The 22862-nt window shown below is 41.1% G+C and overlaps 2 protein-coding genes across 3 annotated transcripts; one reads left to right on the plus strand and one right to left on the minus strand.

The window, feature by feature from the left end:
* Positions 1-7022: 7022 nt before the first annotated feature.
* LOC130095948 (uncharacterized) lies at positions 7023-9077 on the plus strand. Its single transcript, XM_056262559.1, has one exon. The coding sequence runs from the start codon at positions 7023-7025 to the stop codon at positions 8403-8405; it is 1383 nt and encodes a 460-aa protein (XP_056118534.1). The 3' UTR covers positions 8406-9077.
* A 2781-nt stretch (positions 9078-11858) lies between these two features.
* Positions 11859-17082, minus strand: LOC130100183 (zinc finger protein OZF-like). 2 transcript variants are annotated; one of them, XM_056265633.1, is made up of 3 exons: positions 17000-17082; positions 16351-16439; positions 11859-13410 (listed from the first exon to the last, which is right to left on the minus strand). In XM_056265633.1, the coding sequence occupies exons 2-3, from the start codon at positions 16436-16438 to the stop codon at positions 12269-12271; spliced, it is 1230 nt and encodes a 409-aa protein (XP_056121608.1). In that variant the 5' UTR covers position 16439; positions 17000-17082; the 3' UTR covers positions 11859-12268. The 2 variants fall into 2 exon arrangements, with proteins under 2 accessions (XP_056121608.1, XP_056121607.1); XM_056265632.1 differs by having other exon boundaries at positions 16988-17082.
* Positions 17083-22862: the final 5780 nt, after the last annotated feature.

A 22862-nucleotide genomic window follows, 5' to 3' on the forward strand; every position in this document is an offset into this window, starting at 1 on the left:
GGCCCAAAGTAAACAGAAGTGGGCAGCTTTGAGGCCAGAGATAGTGGAGTCTTTATTAACGGCCGAGTATACAGAGATCAAGACTGAAGCGATCTATTATCCGCTGTAACGACTGCATTCCTGAACAGCTGTACTGTGCAGACTGAGATATATTGGCCCATGAAAGAAAACAACGAGAGACAGATGTGAAAGGATTCTTTTAACCCCTATTCCCAACAACTTTGGTGAAGGTGGATATTGAAGGCCAATTCCAATTTGAAGAAAAAAGTATAGTTATTTTTTCCAGAATTATTAAACCTTAGAATTTATCAAGTGTTTGACTGTCCAGACTGTTCTCCATTTATGTGGCAGTAGATGGTAACAGGAAAATGTATCGCTTCAAAAAAGGGTAGGGGAAGTTATATATCTGTCTTTCAAAAAGCATTTCAAAATTATATTTTATTCCAGTTAGGTTTCATTAGATAATTAAATGAAGCCCTTCTAATTATTTTCAAGGGATGAAGATCATGGCTTGTTTAAGGGTGTGTGAGGATGAAGATGTTTCCAAGTTTGTGGACTACATTAATGATAAGACAAAGCATGTAAGTAGCATTGCTGTTTTGCCAAATGATCTTTGAAATTGTATACCCTAAACAAAAAATAGGAATTCAATTTTTCACGCAACTACAATAGCAAAATTAAAAACAATGCATTGAATTGTAAAATCTTGCCACCTTGCATGGCTTGAAATTGCAGTAAAGCTAAAATTCACTTGTAGTAAAAAATGCTAAATGACTGACATATCTTTACACATATTTATTTAGACATTTACCCATATAGGTAATTTAATACTGTGTTGTTAAATCATCACATTGTTCTCATCTTGATAGTCAGTTAGAAAAGGTGTCTGTGGATCGAGTCCGTCCGGAAGAAAATCAACAACTTGGATGAGGATGGCATGGAGGTGGCTGTCTGTCAACATGGTGCGCTTCTGAGAATTCCCAACATGATGAGGGGAGAAATATTTGCATATCCCATGTTTCTACAAAAGGAGTTGACTCCAAGGAATGTGCAGTTCATGTGCACTGATGTAATATGCAAGTACTGGCCATACCTGTCCAGAGCTCACTCCTCTCCTGGACATGAAGCCATTCCTGTCAGTGATGCATGCAAAGGCCCACTCTTGGAAATGTGAGGTAAACTGTTTCCCAGAAAATAAAGATGCCAATTTGTGACAGTAATTGCTGTTTATATTCTAAAACACATTGTTGAGATTATTTTAACTCTGTTAAATATGTTATCCATCCACAAGATTAAGTGGGGTGGTCGAAACGAAGATGGAGCAGGTGAAGAGGTCGAACAAGTAAACAGCTTCTTGTCAAGATCTGCTATATGCAGCAAATACATGACCAAAGGAGGTAAGTGTATGCAAACATACAATACAAAGATACCAAATGGTAAAGGTAAAGGTAGAAACAAAATACATTCGTTTTTGAATGGCATTAGTATTAAACTTTTGCCTGATCCTGTATCCATGCCCAGAGGTGTTACCGCAAGTCCAAGAACATTTTCATATTTGCATTCTAAATAAATCAAAAATGAAAAAAACTAACAATAATTAAACACTCCTGATTTTTTTTTTTTTTTCAATGTATTGTTTAGCTAGAACAGACATGATTACTATCCAGGCCATGGCATGGAACCAACGCAAAATTGAGAACCTTGCAAAAGTGCTGTCCCGAAGATTAATGAAGGTATATTTCTAAATTGCCCTTCTCTTTTACAAGTGGAAGCTAGTGTTTAATTATGTCTATCGCAGTTTGTAGTGCAAGCAAGTAGGTAAGTGGTATATAACAAACACTAGAATAAAATTGTTTTATGCTGTTTTCCATGCCCATGTTCATTAATCATGTATGCATCTGTCAGTAGTTTTTATGTTTTAATAAATGCACTTAATGGTGTTTTCATTAGACATTTCACAGTCCTTGAACCCTGATGCAATGAAGACAGATTTGGCAGTAACAGAATGAGCTTCAAGGCTGGATCAATGAAATCAAGCAGTGGGCTGATACTGGTAGTCATGTTTTAGATTACGTTAGCACTATTTGTTTAAAAAAAACTTATTGTTTTTTATTTTTCACTGACTGTAGCGTCATGTATGATTTTTCTGTTTATACTTGAATTTAAGCTTCATCCTTATACCTCTGATGTAATCATAGATGTTCATTTTTATTTCTATTGTTAAAAGCATCTTAACAATTTAGCAACAAGTGAGGCAACATGACATCATGACTTTGCCAGTCAAGTGGCGTGTTATCTATACGCATTTTGAGCTATCCGCGTGTATGTCCACGCCGAAATGAACCGTCATCTTTTGCGTGTATGTCTACGCCGTTAAATGTCCAAGTGATTCCGTGTGTATGTACACGCCGTTAAATGTCCGAGCGAAACGAAGCAAAATGTAGATCTACATTGTGGAGCGATATTTTTTTTCCCAGGATGGCAGGGAAAGACTCATAAATGGTATTAACCCCAGTGACGGGTAGGTTTAGGGACGGGGTTGGGGTAGGTTATATTTATATATACAGTAATGTAACGTTAAGTCGAGGCGTTGATAAACACGCTGAAAAGCGATTATGCGTGTTGATAGCACGCCAAAAATGGAAATACGAATTGGCGTGTCATACATACGCCATCTCATGAGATCAGTCTGAGTGAGGAGAGCACAGGCAGTCATCAGGGGCTGCAGAAGGGGATTGAGACGCTTTATGTGAGCATCAGGCAGAGGAAGCAAAACCTTTACCTTCAAACAGGTAAGATCACTTTAAACATTAGATCATTTTAAAGCTTTTAACAATTTCAACATTAGGTTGCATTGTTTTATAATAGTGAGACCCTGGATAGCACTAAACTCAAGAACTTTGGGCAAAAAATAAATAAATGTGTTACTTACAGATGGGGTCGATGCTGAATCCATTTATAACTCGATGATGGCGAGTCTACATAAAGCTGGAATGGATTATGACTTTTTGGCTGCATTTACACTGCAGGTCTTGATGCCCAAATCCGATTTTCTGACTATATCCGATTTTTTTGACGACCCGCTTACATCATCTTTTAAAAGTGACCCGTATCCGATTTTTCCATTTACACTATACACTGCTGAAACTACCAAATGTAGACGTTCTGACCCGGAAAAGGAAGTAAAACAGCACGAAATGCAATTGATGCAGATGCAAATAAAATTATCCAGTGTTTTGCTTTCCACAATATTTTGAAAAGTCAGCAAAACATTGGTTTCGTACGGCGGAGAACAAAGAGGAGAGCCCTTGTTGGCACTGTAGCCACGAGCGCTTAAAACCGTGCCTCCCCATATCTCCTGCAATGTCTTCAAACACGGATTTATTTCTGTAACAACCCTGCATTTTTGCCTGCACTGTCTCTTCGCCCCAAACACTCAAAAGACATGAAACCTCCGCATTGCTCCACTGTGTGTCTCCTTCGTCCTCCATCACGCCTATAATAAGTCATGTGATCTCAGTTGTTGATGTCCACCTGAGTTGACGTCACTTTTTTGTACGACTCGCATTTACTGGGGAATATCCGATTTGTCTGCTTACATGGCACACGCAAATGCACGTATCCGATTCATATCCGATTTATTACCACATATGAGTGAGGCCTGAATCCGATCTGAGAAAATCGGAATCCATGCGTTTTTTTCCTGCTTACACGTTCACCAGTCATATACGATCTGTGCCACATGAGAGGAAAAAATCCGATTTGGGTCACTTGAACCATGCAGTGTAAATGGGGCCTTAGAAGACACACCTGATAAGCATTGTCCTCGATGGAGCTGGCTGTCAAAGATGCTCTTAAAGAAGTGGCTGGCACTAATCAGTTTGAGTTCTGTATTTCAAAGTTATACTGACTCTACAATCAGTCAACCAGGAACGCCAGATTCCTTAGAGAACCCGAGCTCGACGTGGAAATACTGAAAATAGGTAAAGTCTTCACCATCAGGTGGGTTGCCAACAGCTTTAAAACAGTTAAAGCAATATGGAAAGATATCCCCGCACTAGCACTTCAAAACAGCCAGTGAGGACCCATCACGCAATGATCTTGAGAGGCAAAAATCCAAGGGACTTCTGAAGAACCTTGCTAACTCAGGATTTGTGGAAGATTTGGCTGTCATGAAAGTCTTTCCACGTGGTTGGACTATTTTCTTTAATCTTTTTTAAGCGCAAAGGAGCAACTGTGTCTAAAGTGCTGGAAAAGAGAGAGTCATTAGTTTCTGTTGCAACATCGAGTTCTTCTAAGCTATCTGGTATGCTGAGGAGATTAAACTGACCAGGAAGATTATTTATAAAGCAACCTTTAGTGGTAGAAGTGATAGTTCTACTATATTTGTAAAAGAGTCGGCTTTGAAGCCTTGGCTAAATGGAGTATACACGGGACTAGATACTGATCTGAGATGTCATCGCTCTGCTGCAGAATTTCAACGGCATCAACATTGATTTCATGTGACAATTTTAGATCTAAAATATGATTACGACAATGAGTGGGTCCTGACACGTGTTGCCTAACTCCAAGAGTTTACAATGTCTCTAAATGCCTATCCCAATGTGTCTTTTTCATAACCTACATGGATATTTAAATCACCAACAATTAGGACTTTATTTGCAGGCAGTACTAACTCTGATAGAACATTGGCAAATGATTTGATAAAGTCTGTATGGTGCCCTGGTGGCCTGTATACAGTAGCCAGCACAAATGTCAAGCAGGATTTATCACTTATTACACTAGATAGCGTTACATAAAGCACCATCACTTCAAAAGAATTATATTTGAAACTAGACCTCTGAGTAATACTGAAGATGTTACTATAAATTACAGCAACACCTCCCCCTTTGCCTTTCATACGAGGCTTGTGTTTATAACAGTAATCTTGGGGGTGGATTTAAATGAAGTTTTATGTAAACAAAGTTCGGGAGGAGCATGTTCAGGTAATCATCCAATCAGCGCAAGAAGAAGCCAGTATAAATAAAGCCTTCCCTTACCTCCTGTCTCATGACTAATTTCTCAGCATCTGACTCCGCCTCCGTGCAGTCATGTCCGAGTTAGAGCTCTTCCCCTCCGACGATGAATCTTTCATCTCGGAGTCATCTCAACCGCAAAACGCAGATCCAGCAACCCTTCCTTCTCCAGCAGCCAACGACAACATCGAGCCTCCATCCTCAACCAGGGGACGTCGGCCCTCCAGATCCTCTCCACATACTCCAAGGCGTCGAAGACTCCCCTCACCACCGCCAGCGAGGAACTCATCATCTTCATCATCGTCTTCCTCCGCGCCTTCCCACCTGCCAGCTCCCCCTAACATCCCTCCCATAGGGAAGTGGACAGTTAAGGGGCTAAGACAAGCCCTAATTAATTCTGATACAAATTTCTCCCGCAGGATGAAAAAAGCAGAATTATTTAATTTATATGTCACCTTACAATCTTCTCACCCTTCTGTTTCAGCTCCAATTCCTTCGGCTCGAACGAGCAAGGCTCGCCGGGCCCCGATCGCTCGTCCCGCAGTACCTCCTTCCTCACTTGCAGCGCTAGGCTCCGCCCCCGCGCCACGGCGTCACAGACCTTCCGCTAGCATGGGCCGCGCCCCGGAACCAGTCACGGATGGGCGCCAATCTCCTCCAGGTCAAATCCCTTCCTCAGCCCCTCCCATCGTGGTACCTCACACTCTAGATCCCGGCAGCTCCACTTTCTTACACGATCCCCAAACGTTTTTCTTCCCTTCTACTTCTTTCAGTTTTCCTCCTTCCCAAGCGTCAGGTGCTTACCCTAACGTGAGGATGCCTCCGTTAGCCGGTCAATCACCGGCGCATTTCTTTCCCCTTCCACACTATGCTCCTCCTATTCCTCCTCCTCCACCTAACCCGGGGGCCGATCTCCGCGTGAGGATGCCTCCGCAAACGGCCACAGCCCCGATTTCCCATCCCTTTAACCCTCTCCAAGTGCGTTCTCCTTTCTCTCTCTTCTCAGCCACTCCTCAACCAGCCCCTCCGAATGCAGTAGCATCTGAACCTCCTCCAGTGACGAACAACATCAGAGCTCAAATCCTTGCAGGTGCAGATGTTGATTTGGGTTCTCTCCTGTCCTTGTTTCCTCCGGCTGAGTCCAATCGCCAAGTAGACTGCGGCGACATTTCAGTCACTCTAAAAAATAACTCACAGGTTACATCACGTTCATTGTCACTAGCCGAATTCTGTATTGCCTTCAGCCGTTATACAGAAATCATATGCTCGTCTTTTCCCCATAGACGGCGCGAGCTGAACGACTATCTGTCTATCATAGCGGAGCTCGCGTTGTCTTACGGGGGTAGTCATTTTTATACGTACCACAAGCTGTTTTCCGCAAAATGCGCCGTCCGCGTTTCCCAATGGAATCAGTGTACCTATTGGGGAGCGTTGGACACCGATCTCCATAACCGAGTCTTCCTTGGGTGCAGAAATATCTCCTGCGCAATCTGCAGATCCACAATCCATGCCACCACGGCATGCCCACAAATTAACCCGTCGATCCCTCCCGGCCCAGAGCAGAATGCCATAAAATCCACAAGTTACGTTCCGCGTCACGCAAGAGAAGATTTTTCAATCAGAGCACCATACTCGGCACCCGATAGACAAGTTTGTAGGAACTTCAACGAAGGGAGATGCCCAAGACAACGCTGTCGTTTTCTCCACGTCTGCGATTTCTGCGGCGGCGCACACGCCCGCGTGATATGCCCAGTCAAAAAATCTGTCAATAAAAATGCTAAAAACTATCTCTCGACTCCTGTGAATGTTTTCCGTCTAGCCGAAGAATTATCACACCACCCAGATGCCAACTTCACAAATTATTTACTGACAGGTCTTAATCAAGGCTTTAAACCCGGTGTAGAAAGCCATCCCACGCAAAATATTATCTGCGCTAACCTTCAGTCCGCCTTAGCAGAGCCCGGAGTAGTAGATAAGCTAATTAAAAAAGAAATTGAATCCGGTTTCATGATCGGTCCATTCGAGGCCCCCCCGTTCGACAAATTTCGCATCAGCCCCATAGGCGTGGCTACCAGGAAATTCTCCGGAAAAAAGCGGCTGATAATCGACCTTTCAGCCCCCCATAATTCTCCATATCCGAGCATCAATAGTCTCATCCCCCTCGAAGAGTATTCTCTTAACTATCACGATATCGAACAAGCCATAACCATGATTAAAATAGCTGGACGAGGCGCATGGCTTGCAAAAGTAGATATCTCCTCTGCTTTTAAAGTAATGCCAATCCACCCCGATTCATGGCACTTATTCGGCGTAAACTGGCAGAAAAAGTATTATTTCGCCGTGCGCTTAACTTTCGGCTGCAAAAGCAGCCCAAAAATCTTTGACACTCTCTCTGAAGCCATATGTTGGATCCTTTCCAATAATTATGCAATTCCTCAACTTCTCCATCTGCTCGACGATTTCCTAATAATTTCACCTCACGACATCATCCCCGAGGCTCACCTCCTCATAGTGAAAAAAGTTTTCGCCGAACTAGGGATTCCGTTAGCCCACGAGAAAACATCGGGTCCAACTACATCCATCGAGTTCTTGGGCATCAATCTGGACTCAGCAAAATTCCAGGCCTCACTGCCTAAGGAAAAAATCGATCGCATCATTTTAATCGCATCCAATTTTACAGACAGCACAGATTGTTCAAAACGCGAACTTCTCTCGCTGCTGGGCCACCTAAATTATGCGATGCGCATTATTCCACAGGGCCGACCCTTTATCGCGCATCTCCTAGCCCTCTCTTCATCTGTTCATGGGCTGGAAGATCGGATCATCCTTTCTGACGAGTCAAAAAACGAGCTAAAATTATGGATTAATTTCCTCAATCAGTGGAACGGCTTAACTTTTTTTTACGACGACTTTATCTCTCTCCCCCTCGATATCAAACTGTTCACAGACGCAGCTCCCTCGATCGGCTTCGGCGGCTATTACCAAGGACACTGGTTCGCGTCTCCCTGGCCCCCTCAGCTCCTGGACACACCCCAGGCTTCAGCCTCCTCTGCCCTTTTCGAGCTCTACCCAATCGTCGTCGCAGCTTCCCTATGGGGGAAAGAATGGTCAACCAAAAGCATCCAAATCCATTGCGACAACGAAGCAACTGTACACTGTATCAACAAAGGTCGTTCTCGCTCACCTGCGCTTATGCCACTCCTCAGACGCCTCATATGGATCTCCGCATGCGACCAGTTCTTAATAACTGCAAGTCACGTTCCAGGGGCTCAAAATCAAATTGCTGACTCTCTCTCCCGTTTCTCTTTTCAGAAGTTCAGGATGCTGGCACCAGAAGCAGACCCCACTCCAACTCCAGTACCTCCTTATTTTCAGCTGATCTTCCCATAAACCATCCGCTAAAATCCCTCCTGGACACGTCCATCGAATCCATCCTCCAAGCCGTCTCTCCCAGAACCCTGCAAACTTATTACACCGCATGGAAATCGTTCAAATCATTCCACCTCTCTCACAACCTGTCGTTTCCCGAATTTTCTCTTTTAACAGTTACTTCATTCATATCTCATCTTCATAGTATTAAAGGTCTCCAAGCCGGATCCATTAAAAGCTATCTAAGCGGCATTCAATTCTTCCATAAATTAATCCACGGTAAACCTACACCTGCAATAAATAACTCCCAAACGTCCCTTCTAGTTAAAGGAATCCAAAGATCCCGCCCCACGCGCCCAGATACCAGACAACCAATCACAATCGATATACTCACCAGATGCATCTCATCACTCCGTCTTGGATACCACTCCATCAACACCGCATATACATTAGAAGCTATGTTCATCCTAGCATTCTTCGGTTTCCTCCGCTGTTCCGAACTGACCATTACTTCCTTATTCGACCCAAATATCCATCCCTCCATTTCAGACCTCCAGATCGTAGATAATGAAACCATATCATTTTTCATTAAACAAAGCAAAACGGACAGAGATAAAAGAGGTCACTTCGTTTATATTTTCAATCTACAAACTCCCATCCAACCGTACCATGCGCTTTTTAATTACCTGCAGTATAAACGTTCCTCGTCCAAATCCCCACTCGACCCTCTTTTCACTAACGACTCCAATCATCCAGCGACGAGATTCTGGTTCCAAAAGCATCTTAAAGCAGTCCTCATCAAATCCGGCGTCTCAGCAGAGCATTTCTCTAGCCACTCATTCCGCATCGGAGCAGCTACCACAGCCGCTCAAAAAGGTCTCTCCCAACAACAAATCAAAACCCTCGGTCGCTGGTCATCGAATGCCTTCAAAACCTATATTAGGTCTAGCCGGTTTTTCATCAGAAATGCTCACCAAGCCCTAACTAATTAATGATAATTATCACCTGCTGCGCCTCATTTCAGTTACATCCGTTTACACCAAACCTTCCGATTACATCTGGGCTCGCCGCTTGCACGCTCGCTTAATATTCATAGTGTACGTTTTTCAATCATATGCAGACTCCCCCGTTCGCACGCAGCGATGACTCACCCGTTCGAAGGCCGGGTTCCGTCCCCCTTCCAAACGCTGGTTGAACCTCCCGTTCGAATTGCAGTGAGAGTCTGCCCGTCTTAGTCGTCGCCGGACGACCGCGCTCGTGTCGCCAGGCGGGCTCCCCATTCGTCGGGACGTGAGGGGTCTTTCCCGTGCCCCAGCCCCCCTTCGAAGCGCCGGTCGAGCCCTCCCGACCGAGTCCAGCGGCCGCCCTCCGTCCAACCTGGCGAGGCTTACCCGTCCGATGCCGTGAGCATATAAGTTCCCGTCGGACGCTGCGAGAGCCCTCCCGGGTGAACGGTTAAACTCGTCCACAAATTCACGCTCGCATAATTCTTGCGTCAGCGAGCTGTCAGTTCAACTGCAGAATGGGCTTATCCGTCCGATGCCGTGAGCATCCAAGTTCCCGTCGGTCGTTGCGAGAGCCTTCCCAGTCGAACAGGCAAGCTCGTTCCTTGGTAAATACATACCCTTCACTTTTTGGGGGGTTAAATTCTACGCTCGCTGTCCTTCGTTTATCTGGCATTTTGGGGAGTACTCTGGGGTCGGGCCGAATTCTGAGCTCGGAGCCCTCCCCCCGGACAGCAAGCCAAATACGCATTATAATATTACATCTGATTTCATTAACATGTAAACTCGTGAAATGAAGTTTTATGTAAACAAAGTTCGGGAGGAGCATGTTCAGGTAATCATCCAATCAGCGCAAGAAGAAGCCAGTATAAATAAAGCCTTCCCTTACCTCCTGTCTCATGACTAATTTCTCAGCATCCCACCACCACCCCTTCACCCCACATTCGGCTGGGTCCGCTCATAGTTACCTATGATCTCTAAAGTTATGGGGGGAGTACTCTGGGGTCGGGCCGAATTCTGAGCTCGGAGCCCTCCCCCCGGACAGCAAGCCAAATACGCATTATAATATTACATCTGATTTCATTAACATGTAAACTCGTGAAAGTAATGTAATCGTCTGGTTTTAGCCAGGTTTCTGTCACACACAACATGTCTAGGTTATGATCTGTAATCATATAATTTACAATGAATACCCCCCTTTTTCAAAAGCCAATGGAATTGTTGCAAAAAAAGTGACAAGTTTGCATCCCTGATAGGCTTACCGCAGTGATTCAGGATGAGACGAAACCATGGTTTGGAAGATGGATTCATAATGTATTCGCTCATTATAAAAACCCAATTTCCAGATATGTTGAGACATTTTATAAAATGCAATAATCTGCTACACACTCCAAAAAAGATGGCACAGAGGGATGTCACATCACCTTTCCTTTTAATTACACTTTTTAATCACTTGGGAATTGAGGATACTTATTGTTGCTGTTTTGCAAGTGGAATTTTTACCCAATCTCGCCTTGATACAAGAGATCTGCTCAACAGTCCGTGGTCGTCGTTGTCTGATTCTCCTTTTAATGATGGGCCATACATTTTCAATAGGAGACAGATCTGGCAGGCAGGTAGTCAGGCACATTCACTCTACGGTGTAGCATGTCTACAAAACCACTCTGTTGTAGCATGTGCAGAATGAGGCCTGGCATTGTCTTGCTTCCCAGGAAAGAGGTCATCTTGATGGCAGTTTGTCTCTGTACAATCCAAATATAATCCTCCATGTCAATGGTATCTTCACACAAATGCAAGTTACCAATGGCGTTTGCACTGATGCACCCCCATATTATGACAGGTGTTTGCTTTTACACCTGTCGCTGATGAAAGTCTGGATGGTCCGTTTCATCTTTGGCACTGAGAACTCAATGTCCGTTATTTTTCCAAAAACAAGCTGAAACATGGACTCATCTGACCACAGCACATAAATCCACTGTCTTTTAGACCAGCTGAGATGAGCTCGGGCCCAAAGAACTCTGCAGCATCTCTGAAGAGATGTATAGCTTTCTCCTTGCGTAACAGAGTCAAGTTGCATTTCTTAATACTGTATGTGTGTATATATATAGACACTGTACACAAGGCCTATTTCTCTCAAATATTGTTCAAAAATCTGTCTAAATCTGTGTTAGTGAGCACTTCTCCTTTGCAGAGACAATCCCCCTCACAGGTGTGGCATATCAAGATACTGAAGACAGCATGATTATTGCACAGGTGTGCCTTAGGCTGCCCACAATAAAAGGCCACTCTAAAATGTGCAGTTTTATCACACAGCACAATGCCACAGATGTCGCAAGTTTTGAGGGAGTGTGCAATTGGCATGCTGACTGCAGGAATGTCCACCAGAGCTGTTGCCCGTGAATTGAATGTTCGTTTCTCTACCATAAGGCGTTTCAGAGAATTTGGCCGTACATCCAACCGGCCTCACAACCGCAGACCACGTGTAGCCACACCAGCCCAGGACCTCCACATCCAGCATCTTCACCTCCAAGATCGTCTGAGACCAGCCACCCGGACAGCTGCTGCAACAATCGGTTTGCAGAACCAAAGAATTTCTGCACAAATTGTCAGAAACCGTCTCAGGGAAGCTCATCTGCATGCTCGTCGTTCTCATCGGGGTCTCGACCTGACTGCAGTTTGTCGTCGTAACCAACTTGAGTGGGCAAATGCTCACATTCGATGGTGTCTGGCACTTTGGAGAGGTGTTCTCTTCACGGATGAATCCTGGTTTTCACTGTACAGGGCAGATAGCGTGTATGGCATCGTGTGGGTGAGCGGTTTTAGCAAATTATCCAACATTAATGATTAATCGGAATGTTAAATTATTTCCTTGTTAATGTATTATTTGTGAGTGATGGATCTGAACATGAACATTTGCTCATTCACCTTCGGGCAACGTTTTTTCTTATGAGTCTGTAGACTAAATAATCTGGTGAACCTCCTCCCACATGAAGAGCACTGGTGTGGTTTCTCTCCAGTATGAACAACTCTCTCATGAGTTTTCAAGGATTCTGACCTAGTGAAACTCCTTCCACATGAAGAGCACTGATGTGGCTTCTCTCCAGTATGAACCCTCTCATGAATTTTCAAGGATTCTGACCGAGCAAAGCTCTTTCCACAGTTTGAGCACTTGTACGGTTTCTCTCCAGTATGAACTCGCAGGTGTACTTTTAAGGAAGCGAATGAAGAGTAGGTCTTCCCACAGTCAGAGCAAACATGAGGTCTCACACCAGTATGAATACGCTCATGCTCTTTTAAATTGTGCAGTCGTGTAAAACACTTTCCACATAGAGAACAAAAGTGAGGCTTTAAACCAGTATGAGTTTTAAGGTGCGTTTTTAAGCCTGATGCCAAAACAAATGTTTTATCACACTGATCACAGCTGAATGATCTCACATCAGAGTGACGGCGCAGATGAGTGGTGAGAACGTTTTTGGATGTGTAACTCTTTCCACACTGTGTGCATGTGAACGGTTTTTCTCCAGTGTGAACTCTCGTGTGCACATTTAAGTCCTCTTTGCGACTGAAACTCTTTCCACACTGAGTGCATGTGAACGGTCTTTCTCCAGTGTGAACTCTCATGTGGACATTTAGGTGTCCTCTATGTATGAAACTCTTTCCACACTCAGAACAGGTGACTGGATTCTCTCCCGTGTGAATTCTCATGTGTCTCTTAAGCTCTGATTTATATGTAAAACTCTTTCCACAGTGAATGCAAGTGACCAGATTTTCTCCCGTGTGAATTCTCATGTGTTTCTTAAGGTCTGATTCATGCACGTAAAACAATCCACACTCTGAACAGGTGAAAAATCCTTTTACTCCAGATTTTCCAGCTTTTTTCTGTGTGAAATTCTCTTCAGTCTTTGAAATGACTGCATTTCCATCTTCATTTTTGAAATGAGGTTTTTCTTCATTATTATATGTCACTTTTCCATCTTCATTTGTGAAATGGTGCTGTTTGTCTTCATTCACTTTCATCAGGTCTAAAATCAACATATTAAATTAAATTAAAAAAGGACAAATTAGAAACAAAGAAATAAAGTTCATTCTTAATTTAGCACAAATCTAGTTTACTACTTGAGTAGGGCTGCCCTTGATTTTTCTAGTTGACTAGTAGTTCATTTAAGCCATTAGTCGACTAATCGCACGTTTATATTAATAAGTCATAAATCATAATAAAGTGCCTATATAAAATACATATAGCCTAATCAGCGCACAAATTCAAACAAAGCTTCCAACAGAGCACCGGTATACGTAATGATTTTGAATGTGTCATGAAAAAAAAAACAGAATGAGACTGTCTAAACATTTTAATAATTTATTGGTAATGTTTTCTGTGGTTTCAGCAGCAGAGATTAAAGGTCCTTGCACACCAAGTCCAAAATTTTCATGTGCATTTTTTTCGTATTCGTCTTTCTGTGGCTCTGAATTGTCAAAACACCTCTCAAAATGCTAGCTACTGATGCGAAAAACGCAAAAAAAAATCCGATGCGATTTTTTTTTTATGACGGATGAAAGATTCGGAGGCAGTGTGTAAACGTGATTGCCACAACGTGAGGTCGTGTTTATTTTGTAACGTGCGAAAATTTCAGACGAGAATTTCAGACTTAATGTGAAGACCTTCTTGGCTCTGAAGCAAAAAAAAAAAGTTCATTGCATCTGCTTCCGTATTTATACCCGCGCAGCACGAGATGCAAATCTTGCACGCCAATGTCCATTGGCTCGTTTAGTTTACACTCGAAGGCGATTGGACTCTCAGCCAAGATCCTAATTCGTCGGTGTGTTTCAGCGTGACGTCGAACGTGGCCGACTGAAAGGGAACAGCGCAGGAGGGAACAGGAGTTTACGGTACGCCAAATATAGGTACGCTGCGCATCCATTGAGCTGAATTGCTCAGTCAGTGTTCAGCGAATGAAAATATAGCTATGCTAAACTTATACTTAGCCTCTAACACACACTGGTGAGTAACATCTAAGAATTTATTAGCCAATGGCTAATGATAGACATTATTTAGTTGCCCAAAATGAAAATTTAGTCGCATTGTAGAGCAGGGCTGCCAACTTTTGAGAATTATGGTTGGTTGGTTGGTGGATTGGAGGGTATTAAAAAAAACAACAACCTTGCATCACATGTGTTTTGTGATTGTCAAAACATTTGGTAACGGAACAGAAGTTTAGTGACAACATGTTACACTGTTTAAATGGTACAATGACTGGTAGGCTACTGTTTTTATTATTGCTTGACACATATTTCACGATTTCAATTCAATTGTTGTGATGTGAATCCGATCTTGATTCAATATCGATTCATTTGGGTAAATATTATGTACAGATACATGTTAATTTTTCTCAAGAAAAAAAATCTCACTTACTGCTGTAGACTAAACATACAGAGAACCCTGTCAGCTGGTATTATTATTAAAGGATAATAATGTTACACAAGGAATTCCCGCACACTGTCAATACTTGCAAATGAGTATCAATTTTATTAGCAACGTTTCGGTCTCACGACCTTCATCAGACATATACAACTATTCAAACTCAAGCCCATTTGAAATGGTCACCTACCTTGAAATTGACCTACCAATTTGGTCTTTTTTTCTCACGCTCTTATCACCTGCAGGTGTGCGATGGTAATTGCTAATTGATATTATAATGTGTTAACGAATAATAAAAATGTTAACTATGTATAATAAATATGTAATATAGTCAGTGCACATACTTAGCAAAATACTCCTCTCTATAGTTAATTTTTCTAGCCAACTAACATGCTATTTATAAATGGCCATTAAATGGCTTTCCTGAGGTAACTGTAACATTGTTCTCCAGCTGTTTTGACCTCTTTCCACGGTTGAAAAACACTGATTGATCGATATTATGTATGAGGGATATACATTTCGGTAAGTTGTACTTTATCTTTCAACATACCTATTGTTCAGTGTGTTTATTGACTAATTAGTAGTAAGAGATGATCGTTCACCTGCCGCTTGAACTGAGGCGCTACAGCAATCTGTCACTTCACATTTACAAGCACCAAAACGGTATTTATTGTTTGAATTTCATAATAAAATTGACAGAATCTGAGAGCTGAGAATTTGTTTCATATCAAAATTGTCGGTGTCCTCTTTGCGGCGTGATTTTTCTCTGCGCGAGAACATGGATGTGTGGCGTGTGAAAAGTGTTTATTGCGTGAGTCTCACGCTGAATGCCTGAGAGTTGGCAGCCCTGCATCATACAAATGTTCTACTATTTGATAGTACTGTATACTTTGATTATTTGAACCTTTTACGATATGATACACGAATGAATGTAATAAGCACAGCAAGATCGCAAACAACCGTGCTCTGCGCGTTCATCCCTATTAATGGTAAATGAATATCAAGATAAAAATCAATACCGACTGACATGGAAAAAAAATATATATATATAAATATGTATATATTTATTCACCATATCGCCCAAATCGTTCACTATAGGCTACTGCAGAGATGACGAGTCAGCATCGTCAACTTCAACTTTGCATCTGAACTCAGAAAACACTAGTTCATTAAATTTTTTTAAAAAATGTCTCCTTTCTATTTTTTCAGACACATTCATAATCGTTACTTTTGCCAGTGCTTTGCGGCAAGCTTTACGTGCATTTGAGAAATTACTTTAGATACTTTCATTGTACTTCTGCCGCATTTTCTCTTATCTTGAGGACCACATAGGCCGAGTAAAAATCTTGCCCCACTCTCCCCCAAGATTTCGCCCCGGTATTTTTAAGTAATTAAATAAAAATAAACATGCGATTAGCCGACTAGAAAAATCTTTAGTTGGGGGCAGCACTGGGATCTAGTTTTAGATTGTTCTATGTCAGGTTTTTTTTATGTTAATCTTAATGTTCCTCATCAGTCATTAAAGAGAATGAAGGAAAACACAAACCTATTTGTTCCTCTGTTTCTTCATCTTTTACTCTGCAGGGTTCTTCCTTAATCTCCATCTTTACACTAGTTCTCCTGAAGTAATTCATCCTGATGCTTCTTCTTCTGTGGGAAGATGGGAATATTCCCAGCATTTAAACTCTCATGAACGGCTGTGGGAGCTTCACTGACTGAAGGAGTGAACTGTGGTCGCTGTTGCTCATTTAACAGATACTCATCACACTTACAATCACTCTCAGTTATCCAGCTTTAAGTGTTTTGCTCAACCAACAGTTTAGAAGTTCGGTAAAGGAAACATATTCACAGTTTCTAACTTCCCCGATCAATAACTCGTGAGGTAAACATTGTTAAAACACAAACACCTCCTTCTAGCTGATTTTTATATTGCATTAGATATGATTTAAGTTACATGTACTAAAAAGGGTTTACCAGGTTTCTATACATAACATGAAAACTAAATGTATAATTTAGTATATAAGTATATTTTTTATATAAAAACAGTCAGTCAGTAACGAGTTAACGTTTCACGAGTAATCTACAACATCATTCGGTTCATTTCGATTCATTCAGAGTGATTCACTAAATGAACTGACTTTAATCGTTTGGATTTAGATTTCTGATCAAATGAATATACTCACCGTCTGAAACACAGCAGGTTTAGAGCAGAATGAACGGCTGTGTTTCACTTCTCTCATGTTTTTGCTTCCTTCCCTCGCTCACTTCTCTTCTTCTTCTCCTCACACACTCGGGTGTGTGTTGTTGCTTCGGTTGCTCGAGCGCCTCTACTGGCGGAAACCAATCTCTATTCAACTATCTAACCTTCATAGATCAAGGAAAATAAAATCCGATATCTTGTTTGAGATTATACAAACAGTCTCCCAAATATGTTTAATTTGGGATAAAGATTGGAACTTCAAATATCTGCTAAGTTACTCCTTTCTTGGACTCCTTCTTTTGCTTGTTAGCCCACTGATGTTGTTGATTTTTATAAAAATTTTCACTTAATTTTAAAGTTAGATGGTAGAAGAATTTAAGAGTTATTTAAGAGATATGAAGATTTAACTTAAAAACTCCAAGTATAAGCTAATTGTCAGACTTAGATGTCTCCCAATAAAAAAATAAAAAATGTCCCTACAGTGAATTGAATCACGTTAACTTGTTTCAAGAACCACAATGGATTCAACTAAAACAACATCTGCTTAAAATAAGTTATTTTTCATTACTTTTTTTTTTTGGACTAAATTGTTTGTCAAAATATAACATTTAACCATATAATGTAAGAGCCTAAATTATCTTAAACCTTATTTCATATTTTAACTAGATAGCAGCTGTAAAACAAGTATTTCACAGCTGAATAGCCACAGACACAGAACAAACTCACTTTTCTTGAGCGATTTCATCCTCTGACAGTGATGTGTGTCAGAGTACATATTATGAGAGGAATCGCCTCTTTAAATATACAAAACCATTTGGTGTTGTGCAGAGAGTGATCAATATATTAATGCATCACATACAAACAGCTCGACTAAAAACAAGTTGTGTGTGATATGTATAATGATTTAGTAGACTATCCAAATTTATTTTTGAAAATTCTCAATTTTAAAAAATAAAATAACTTTAAGGTGCCTTCTTAAAGGGATATTTCACCCAAAAAATTTAAATTGTGTCATAATTTACTCACCCTCATGTTGCTCCAAACCTGTATGAGTTTCTTTCTTCTGTTGTACACAAAATACGATATTTTAAAGAATGCTGGTAATCTGACAGTTGATGCAACCCATTGACTTACATAGTATTTTTTTCTATGCACTCTTAGAAAGAATGTGTCAAAAATGACACAACCTGTGTTAAATAGAAAAAAAAAATAGAAAAAAGTGGCATTTTTGGCCTAATATCAGTTACACAAAACACTGACAACCATAAATGAGTTCAAAACATTTATTGTCATGAAAATGATCAATTACATTCATAGAACTCAGTCTGCAGAATATAATGATACTGTTTCAAGCAGTAAAAAATATGTCCAGCATAGAACAGTTTCACAAATTCATAAGGCTGATAACAATTATATCATGTCAATACTTTGTATCTGGGATTGATGTAGATCTGATCATCCAAAAAACTTGTCTGAATTTCAAGGGGTCGGGAATATGACAGATCCATCTTTTCCACAACGAATGAGTAAAAGTGATCATCAAAATATATGACCTTAACAGTCTTTAAAAAAGCTAACAACATGGTTTGGTCCACCTTTGGGAACAACTTCCCCAAATATTGGTTCGTCTTCAGAACTGGCTGACATCAGAATGCTCCCAGTTCTGTACGTGTATCCACAGAAACTAACTATGTTTGACACATGAACTGTGTCTAGGGTTGCCAACTGTCCCGAATTAGCCGGGACGTCCCGACTAACGACTAATTTTCTAACGACTAATCTTTCGACAAATTTTTCGATTAGTCGACTAATCTAAACGACTAATAAAAAAAATAAAAAAAGCATTGTTTGTCATTTCGTTGTGTCATTTTACTTTGAACTCAACTGAAGGGCCAAAATATAAAATGTCACCTGTTGAAAAACATTATATATTAACAATCTAAGCATAAGTATCTGCATTTCCATTAGGCTACACCATATTACTCAGAGTCCTAATCTAATCCTCTATTAACAAACATGTATGTATTCATTACTTAAATTAGCTCTTAGTTCTGCCTTAAATTAATACATTATTAGCTTACTGTACATTTTTATATGTACATTTCTGAAATGCATAACTGATAACATCACTCTGAATTGTAGGCTTAAGTAGATGCAATGCATGCATTTTAGGTAAAGCTGCTTTGAAACAATATGTATTGTGAAAAGCGCTATACAAATTAATTGGAACTGAATTGAAAGAGTCTGGAATGAATCGCGCCTTTTAATGAATCGCGCTGAAAGCAGGCAGCTATGCAGCTCGCGTTTACACTTACATGCACGGCGTATGACAAGCCAAGAGGGTCAGAATTACACTATAGATTAATCGCGTTTACAGCCAAACGCTGTCAAATACGCGTGAAATACGTCAATGATGCCGTATTCGACGGCGCTTTAGTGTGCATGGAAAGCCATATCTCGCCATATGACGGCGTAAAAAACGCCGTTTTGGTTGAACAGAGCGCACGTTATTTTACGGTGTTTGGCAAATAGTATAATGAGCCACGCCCACTGTTTTACACAGCCAGTGAGTTTGAACTTTTCTCTCCCAATCAATAGCTGCGTTTACATGGTTCAATCGGAATGAAATCAATCAGATTGATGAATCCGAACACGGTGTTTACATGAACGATAAATAAAGTAATCGGGTTGATGTGCGCGTTTATATGTCACAAGATTCAAATCGGAATTGATTTTTTGACATGCGCACACTGCACGAATATGCCGCTGTTCGCGCATAACTATTCTCCTCTATTGGTTCTTTATTTAAACAGCAGACTTAATATTTATTTATTCGTCTCTGTCATGATTTGGAGACGATGCATGAACCGGTTTGCCGCGCTGCTTATATTGATCACGCAGTAAAACCCCGCGCCCAAAACCAGTCGTCCGTCCATGGATAAGAGTCTGAAACAAGCACTGGTGGGACGTTGTCCTGCTCCACTTCACAGACGCTGAGTGAAATGAGATTTTTTTAATAACGGAACACTCATTTATATTCACTTTATTCAACAGGAAGAACAGCTCGTTCCGTGCGTCATACGTCATTACGCTATTTCAACGTCATTGCACATGCGCAGTCCTTTTAGTTTCGGTTTTCAATCCGATCAAGTGTTTACATGTTCTCTCGATCGTATTACAAAAGGAGTAAACAACCCCTTTCAATCGGATCGAAATTTCAATCGGATCGAGCTCAATCGGATCGATTAAGGTGTTTACATGAAGGTTTTTTAGTCCGATTGAGGCGTCAATCCGATTATAAGTGTCCATGTAAACGCAGCTAGTGATGAACTGAGTCAGACCAGACCAATTCAGCACGGATCATTTGGGGTAATTAATCCAATGCTCCTAAGGAGTTATTAACGAAATTAAAACGAGGAAAAGAATCCACGAGCAAAACGAGGAAAAGAATTCGCTAAAGATGGCCAGAAGAAGCTTAATTTTGCGCTGCAAGCGAACATTAAATGACTGCTCTCGCCAGCTAAAAGAGGATGCTGGACCCAATGTGCTTCAGTGTGAGGTAAGGATTGCTTTCAAACATATAAAGCAAATATAGCCTAAAATATCTTCCACTGCTTGTACCAATGCATTGCCCATACCACAGGATTGATGTGATTTATTGGTGTACAGGTCATCATAGGTCTTCATTATTCTAAACCAAAATGTATAACACTTTTTGGGGCCATAGACCTATAGTTAGCCTATAACATCGATTGAAGTTAGTGTGTGGCTGGGTGTAATGAATATATTATAATTATTTTATTGTGTAGGACCAGGCCTATCCCCATTTGTATATGCACTTTTTAAAGGGTTAGTTCACCCCAAAATGTAAAGTCACACGCATCACACACATGACCAGCGTCGGCCAATAGTGAGCCTACGTGTGACGTGCAACACAGCAGCGCTGCGCTGTTACACTACGTGAAATCTCGAGGCCCACAGAGAAGGAAATGAATAGTTGAATAAAGTCGAATATATTTGTTTGTTTTTTGCGCACAAAAAGTATTCCCGTCGCTTGATAAACTTAAGGTTGAGCCACTGTAGTGACTCTGACTATTTTAACGATGTCTTTAACTTTTCTCGGCCGGCAAGTTTCGATCCCCTAGAAGCCTATGGAGGAGTGATCCAGCTCTCAGATTTAATCAAAAATATCTTAATGTGTTCTGAAGATGAACGAGGGTCTTACGGGGTTGGAACAACATGAGGGTGAGTAATTACTGACAGAGTTTTCATTTTGGGGTGAACTATCACTTTAATAAACCTCAGTTATGTTATTTATCGCACCTGAGTTCACAAAAGTAAGACTTAAGTTGTTGAGAGAAATTTAAAAAAAACCCGAGATAAATCGCTCTGGTGTGTCAGTTGCATTTTATTACTTTTAAAATACCAGTAAAAACTAGTTACAAACTAGCCTGGACGCCAGCCCGAACCCCTGCCCACAACATTTTTTGGTCGGGAAGTTCGGTCTGGACTCGATCCATTGAGGAGTAATTATGATCGGTTCAGAATTAGTCGGGCCAATCAAATTGCCAGGGGGGGCTTTATACAATGATGGACAGATGATCTGCAGTTACGTAATCATCACGTTATAAAAGAGCGCTTGGGTTGAACTGGTTTCCCTCAGAGATGACTGCAGCTGGAGAACTGAGACGTATAGATTCTGCTATTGCGTCTGTTGTAAAAGAAATCGACAGCGCATTCATTTTAAAAGACGAACAGAGAACTGCAATCAAGGAATTTGTCGATCGGAAAGATGTGTTTGCCGTCCTTCCTACGGGATTCGGCAAAAGTTTATTTTATCAGCTGGCTTCGATGGTCACTAGAAGATGGGACGCGATGAAAACCTGTGGTCGTTGTGGTTTCTCCTTTGGTCGCACTCATGGAGGACCAAGTAAAAGAAGCAACACTCATTATTTTACTACTTCTTCCAGCGTGCGTGTAGTTGAGTTCTGTTGACAATTTGCGTATCTCAAGCTCATAAAAAAAACACTTACTGCGTTGCTCTGATTGGTTGGAGGTCTATCCAATTGAGTGCAGAGTCTTGTTTTTTTCCTGGTTCGGTTAAGACACGCCTCATTATCAAAGCCCTATGGAGCAGTATCAGACTCACATTCTGACTAGAATATGAGTATGACGAAGTCAGGCTAGTTACAAACATTATCAAATGGTAAATGGACTGCATTTATATAGCGCTTTCACAGACCCAATGGCTAACAAAGCGCTTTACATATTGCCTCACATTCACCCATTCACTCACTCATTCATACACCGACGGTGGTGTCAGCCATGCAAGGCGCCATCCAGCTCGTCGGGAGCAGCTGGGGTTAGGTGTCTTGCTCATGGACACCTCGACACTTCACCATCAAGATGTATTTTAGGCTATTTCCTTAACAAATCCTTTTACATTTACCGGTATTTAATGCAAAACAAGAATGAAAAATATAAGTGTAAAACAAACATAAATTAGTGCCATTCATTAGCCCACAAACCACAGAACATTTTTTAAATACTGATTTCAGGCTGGAAACAATGCATAGAAGTCTTGAATGGGCGAGAGAGAGGCTGATCATTGTGCCGGCAGTGGATTGGTTATTTTTGTAGTAAAACTTGTAGTAAAGATCACTAAACTACATAGTGGACGGACATGGTTATTACACTAACTGTTCTGACCAGACATTTTTGCTAATGTATTTTAAATATATTACATTTTAAATTTAATGGAAAAGATTGTATTCCCTTAATATTGTGTTTCTAGATAAACCTCTCTTTGTGACTTGTAAAACTTGATCGGATTACAATTATTTACCCTTGTTGTTGCA

This window comes from Rhinichthys klamathensis, unplaced genomic scaffold, assembly GCF_029890125.1.
Source record: "Rhinichthys klamathensis goyatoka isolate OS25496 unplaced genomic scaffold, OSU_Roscu_1.1 h1tg000011l_1, whole genome shotgun sequence".
NCBI lineage: Eukaryota > Metazoa > Chordata > Actinopteri > Cypriniformes > Leuciscidae > Rhinichthys > Rhinichthys klamathensis.